Source organism: Salarias fasciatus, chromosome 6 (genome assembly GCF_902148845.1).
Source record: "Salarias fasciatus chromosome 6, fSalaFa1.1, whole genome shotgun sequence".
NCBI classification, from domain to species: Eukaryota; Metazoa; Chordata; class Actinopteri; order Blenniiformes; family Blenniidae; genus Salarias; species Salarias fasciatus.
This window is the reverse complement of record NC_043750.1, coordinates 40,461,083-40,467,582: the sequence shown is the minus strand read 5'-3', so window position 1 is coordinate 40,467,582 and position 6,500 is coordinate 40,461,083. Positions and strand designations below refer to the sequence as shown.

The following is a 6,500-nucleotide window of genomic DNA, read 5'->3' as shown; positions in this document are numbered from 1 at the left end:
CTTAATCATAAAATAATCTGCAGAACAATCCGTGTGATATACATTTTATGATCTTTGTAGAACATTTTGTTAGAATCCAAGTATTTTTTCCTCGATTAAATATAATGAATAAATCTAAAAGTGTGACTTTAAAGACAGTGTTTTCTTTAAATGGCCTACATCAAAATGTCAAAGTGATGATTTAATCCAATCTAGTAATTTCTAATGAAAATAATAATAATAATAAATAAAAAAGCCACAAAAGTTTATAACAGTGACAACAAGTTCAGACATGTGGCAAAATTCTTAAAATCTAAAGTAATGTAACATCGTTACAGTACATCCTCCCTCCCCTTTGTCAGAGTGAATATACATTTATTTTTTAGTAACTTTCCTGTTTGATCAATGAAAGAACTGACAGTATAGCAGGATGTGTACCGGTTTAAGTCATCCACATTTTAAAAGTCATAATAATCCCCAAAACTTGCTTAGTTACTTGCTTACTTACTTACTACTTTGGAAATATTTCAAAGTCCTCGTGATTATTGATGATCATTGTAGAAATTATCATAAATAAAAGTCATTTGGGGGTACAGGGAGACAAAAAAGCTCACAAACACACAAAGTGAAGAAGACTGATATGATAAAAAAGACATTATTTTTAAATTAACATTCACATACAAACAACCAACTAATTGACTCTCTCATGTAAAACTGTGCTTAACTGTGTAAACATCAGCTGTGACTTCTTGTTCTCGATACAGTTCGGTTGAATCAATAAAGCTTTTTTACACGTTTAACTGGAAAAACTGAGCATACTTTGGTGTGGAGGTTTTAGTCTGAGTCCTGTGATTTCTGCTGGTTTACATGTCAATGTTCTGTTGCCACCTAGTGTTGCCAGATGGAAACAGCCTTTATCAAACTGCTTCATGTGACTTGAGGATTTAAATTACTTGACGTTTTGATGCTGTTTCAGTTTTATTATTCATGACCATGAACACGTCTGTCATGTACATGATGTATTCTTAATTATTTCAACGATCAAAACTGCGGCGATAACACACAACATGTACTTTAATAATCATTCTCCAGTTTCTGTGAAACCATTGCTGTTTTTCCATGGTTTTAAATCTTTTTTTTTTTAAATCTTGCAGATTCTGCAAAAAAGAAATGTGAGCCTAGAAAAGCATTTTAGTCTGGTTTTCTTTAACATGTGCTGATAATTTGTGAATCTGAGAGCGGACAAGACCGTGGTTTACTAAACTTGATGAACAGCTGTTGGTTCAAAGGTTTTATCAGTTACAAATGACCCATTTCTGTGTGCACGCCTCAGGAGAAGACTAAGAGATGAACACAGTGCCTGAAACAAGAGGAATTCTTCACACACGCTGTCTTTTAATCTAGTCTACGGTTCCAGAAAGAGAATTCCAAATATAAAAACTTTCAGTGACATAAATATTTATTAATGACTAATTCTCATTTAGCTCCTGTATTAGGAATTACATTGCAAGACAAACTCAGCTACCACAATGGATACCTGTCAATCTGTCCGTAAAGAGTGCTTCATCTGTCACAAAATCCAGGCTTAATGACTGTTCTGTCGCACAGTGCAGGTTTAATGACTGTACTGTGTGTTGACGGTGAGAAATGTCACGTTATTCTTTCACATCAGTAAAATTATTCCTGTTTGTCGACCTCAGTGGGAAACTCTGGTGGGAAAACGGTGGAAACGCAACTCCACACAGTTGCTCATAACATCATTTCTTAAAAGAAACTATCTGAAACAAAAGCTTGGTGAAGATAAGTAAAAGTAAAGAGTTCCCCGTTCAAAACACTGGTCACTTTAATCATATATAATCACAGTGTGAATCGCAAGCATTTGGATTTACTTCATTTACTGTAACATCTGATTAAAACGCATTTCTCAAGACAATACATTTTCAAATGATCGTCTGTTTTGGACGTTTTAAATGTCGATATAAAGAACAGCATCTCTTTGTCCAAGAAAGTGCAAAAAAAAAAAAATGTAGGCGTATATAGTGAGCGATGATTTTCAAACTAGATAACACTGTAGAATTTAAGAATGACTTAAATCACATACTTGAAAGCACCAAAACAGCAACAGACTTGAATTACAGCAATGTATTTCTAGTTTATTCATCACGGTCAGAATGTCTGAACTGTTTCACATCAGTGAAAATACTTTTTAAAAAATAAACTATGGAGGTTCTGATTGTTGTTAGTTCTTCTGTAAGGCCTTTTGAACAAACAGCAATAGATGGAAAACAATTATGACAATAATTTTCATAAAAGTAAATGATTTAAAACACTGAAGTTGCTTTCTCAGTTGTTTCTACATACATAACATTTAAAAAACAACACATCTTCATGCATTTAGAAAAGTTGGATTGAAATTGGATTGAAACTTTTCGAGCTGTTTCTACATGTACAACATTTATTGTAACTGTAACACAACCTAAGGTTTAAAAGTTCGTCTGATGAACACTGAAAAAAAAACAGAACCAAAAGACATTGCTTTATCTTTATGAATCTTTGGGAGTTCTTTATGTCAGAATTTCAAATCTGGGAAATCAATAAGATGTGGAGTTCCTCAAGGCTCAGTACTGGACCCGCTGCTGTTTATCATTAACATGTCACCGCTTGCTCTGATTTTAGATAAAAAAAATAAACTGACACCTTCTAGAACAGAGAGACAGTTTTATCATCACGGTGTCTTTTTGGGTGCATTGTGTTCTGATTTTAAGGTTTAGACAAACTGCCAGTCGTTTAGTCTTTAGAGTTTGGTCACTCATCATGTTGATCCTCCTCCGGTCCCCCGTCGTTCCTTCAGTTTGGATGTTCTCACATTTGACTGCGGTCACACAGCAGCTTGATGGAGAAGGCGAAGTCCACAGTGTAAGCCAGCAGTGTGACACTGGAAACCACCGTTTCCATGACGACTAACTGGTTCTGGGTTCTGAGTTGCAGTATGTTGGTGAAACCAATGACCGTGGCCAGCATGCAGAGCAGCACCCCGATCAGACTGAATCCGGCCAGAAACCTGTCGAACGGGAGGAAGCAGCGGCCGGTGAAGTCGCCCACGATGACGACCACCGTCACCAGAGACAGGAGGAGGCAGACGCCGTGAGACGCGGCGGTCACCCAGAACGGCCACGGCTTCAGCCCGGTCGGTGTTCCCGTCAGCAGCTCCACGACCAGCGGAACCATCTGACACCCGCCCCACAGCTGGAGGACTTTGAGGAGACCCGACATGCTTCCCATGTAGCCTCTCTGCTCCTGGGCTTGAGTTCGAAGCACCAGCGACTCCAAAGCGTACGCCAGAAAGGTGAGAGCGGAGCTCACGGCCGCCGCCACGGCTCGCGGCCGTACATGCTCCCGATTCATGAGCAGCCAGGGGAAAAGCACGGAGGCGCTGAGGCTCAGCAGGGCCCCCAGCACCGCCACCGTCACCGTCAGGTTCTTCCAGGAGATGGGGATGAGGCTGTGGAACTGGATGAAGCTGATGATGTGGATGAGGAGCGTGACGGTGAAGAAGAAGCACCAGATGAACATGCAGAAGATCCTGAACGTGTTGAGTTGAGGGCACTGGCTCAGCTCCTCAGCGCTCAGCGAGGCCACGAGGCTGAAGGTCACGCAGCTGGAGAGGACTTCCCAGGTGCGCAACAAGAAGATGGGACTGATGAAGTCTCGGGCCTCCAGGACAATCACAGGCATCCCCACAGCGATCCAGGGCCCGTCAGATCAGAGAGCTGGAGGTTTACCTGGAACAGCTCCTCTCCTGCTTCAACAGATCAGTCAAACGCTTTCAATCCCAGATCTGCCAAAAGTAGAGAAAAATAATCCAGCAGAGTCCATGGAAACAGCTCAAGCTCATCTCAAAACCTGAAAACTAGCTGGAACCGTCAAGTCTGAATTTCTGTCCTTCATTTCACACCTTCTGATCTTTTTACACAGAGTAAAAGTTGAAAAAAATACTACAGTGGGAGGATGTTTTGAAGCAGAGATGCATAAACACGCCTCTCCCACTTCCTTTCTGAGGCTCCGCAGCACTTTCGGTGTTGCTGGAGTTGCAAATGACCACAATAAAGAGCAAATGCAAACAGAGCGATAAGCCTGCCTCCAGCAGTTCTCATGAAGAACTCTTCCTCTTTTCAGAGCCACTCTTCATAAACGATAGCGTTTAAAAAAGCTTTTCTGGGAGTGGATGAATGTGTAGGTGGGGACTTCCTCCACCTTCAGGGGATATCCAGACAATACCATGAGCAGCACCTGGCTTCCCCTTTTTTTAGATAATAAACCTTGATATTCTGACTGGAAAGTACTAAAAAAAAGCAGAAGCTTCAAGTTGACAGAATTGTAAAGATTTGAGGAGATATTATTAGTCTGGGCTGCATGGTGGTGCAGCAGTTATTACTCCAGTTCCAGTTTCTACACCAACAGGTCTCTTCAAAAAGCAGCGGGCAACTACGTCTGAGTAAAACACCGAGACAAAGCTTTCACTGAGGCTGAGGATGCAGAAATGTTGCATTTTAAATGGATGGACTGGAGGCCTCGTCATCTGGTTTATATGGTAGAAAAAGAAAAACCTCTAACTTCCTGTTAGAGAACTCCTCTGTTCTTCCGGAAGAAGCCCAGAGACAATTCAGTTCAGTTCAGTTCAATTCAATTTTATTTCTATAGCAGCAAAACACGACACGGTCAAGACCTTTCAAAACCTTTTAAGGGGGGAAAACGTAACTGAAGGTTAGGGAATAAATTCAGTCCAGTGCTTCAGAGTCCAGTGCTTCGTGTCTGACAGGAAGAGGTTCTAACATGGAAGATCTTCTGCAGATCCAAACCTCCAGCAGGTGGTTGGAGGAACCGGTGCAGCTAATGCGGTAGACCACATGTCGCCCAGTTTACATGATGTGTTCAATGACATTTTGAGAAAAGCTTCCGGATCTTTGGACTCTGTCTGTCTCCACGGTGCCTCTTCTGGAGTATTTAGTCGATTCTTCTGGTTTCAACATCTTGATGTTTGATCCAGCCACGGAGAAGACTGTATTGAATAATCATCACTGAAGGTCACTCAGACTTGGCTGTGGATGTGGAGGTCAATCTGATGCATTGTGGGTAAATTCGGATAAGGGTGGTAGTGAAGCTACAGTTTCTTTCAAGTACCGAACCAGAGCAACACATTCCTAGAAAGAGAGCTGAGTTTGCAGATTGACTTCAGCACACCACCCTATCAATACCAACATCTGGAGACCCTGAAGCTAAAACACCGATCCTTCACCGACTGTATCGCTGTGCGTGTCCAGAGCCAGCGACAACCTTCAAAGCAAAGTCTCAGGATGAAATGAACAAAAGTAACTACAGAGCGAAGAAAGAAACTGGTGTTTTCTCTAGAAATGTGCTGTAAATCTTTAATCTTTGTGTTAAATCTCGTCAGGAGGCGTGAATGCTCCGGCAGTGCTGAAAGCTTCACACTGCAGGGTTTTAGCGTGGGGGCACGCATTGCTTCCCACACAGAATATATGGATGTGGTCTTCATATTTACACATGCACAGAGAGGCCTCTAAAGGCTCCCGACCAATCACATGCAGCACATGTGCATCGCCACATCTGTGTTATAAATAGACGGCGGGCACATCGGCTCCCCCGAAACTTACAGATCAACCTCAGAGCCGTCTGATCTCACAGAAGGAAGAGGACACGAAGACAACAGTGCCAGCTGTGCAGTGTGGCAGGTTGTCTCTGGTGCACGGATCAATAACTGGTCACATGTTGTCAGCCACATGCATCTGCTCCACGCCATCTCCATCAGGATTAAATATCACACGTTTATTCTGTCTGGAAAAAGTAGAAAGCAAATGAATCAGTGCTTCCTGTACATTCTAATCGCTCAAACCAAGTGACTCCAACAGATAGCAGAACCAGACCCAGACGAGAAGAACCCTGCAGAACCCATCTGATGGTCCAGCTGGGCTCGGCGCATTGCCCTTTGACCTCAGGCAGACTGTACCCTGGAGTTTGATGTGAGAAAACCTTTCATATCCAGACAGACGTCACTACTTGTCTTGTTAATTTTTATTGTGATCTTTCCAGAAGTAGAATGTGCTGAATGAGTCTCTGCTATAGAAACAAGTGAAGATTATTTTGTGGGTTTTTTTTTTTTTTTTTTTTTTTGAACATGATGCTTAATAAAAACCCACAGCTGTTTTCTGTTCTCTTTAAGTCTCTTCAGATCAGCTGAAGTGTGAAACTACGTAATGGGTGAAATGTCGATTCGGGTTTTTCCTTCACACACGATCTGAGCTGCGTGACTGAGACTGAAGGACAGACCCCAGACTGAACTACTTCATTGTTGTCACTTCTCTTGCTTTTGTCACATTTATGTTTTATGATAACCTATTCAGGAATTACACTGTACTGTGACACATCTGCAGAAAAGGCTGGACATTCACATGTAGGAGGAATAAATATAGAAAAACTGAGTTCTTAAGCAGCTAAAGCCAGAT

The 6,500-nt window shown here is 41.8% G+C and overlaps 1 protein-coding gene across 1 annotated transcript; it reads right to left on the bottom strand.

The window, feature by feature from the left end:
• Positions 1–716: 716 nt before the first annotated feature.
• On the bottom strand, positions 717–3,941 carry LOC115390389 (myeloid-associated differentiation marker homolog). The gene has a single exon (XM_030094238.1). It carries the CDS (start codon positions 3,712–3,714, stop codon positions 2,842–2,844), a length of 873 nt encoding a protein of 290 aa, XP_029950098.1. The 5' UTR covers positions 3,715–3,941; the 3' UTR covers positions 717–2,841.
• Between the last annotated feature and the right edge of the window lie 2,559 nt (positions 3,942–6,500).

Coding starts and splice junctions, on each gene's coding strand:
- LOC115390389 (XM_030094238.1), bottom strand. CDS start 3,714: ATGCCTGTGATTGTCCTGGAGGCCCGAGACTTCATCAGTCCCATCTTC.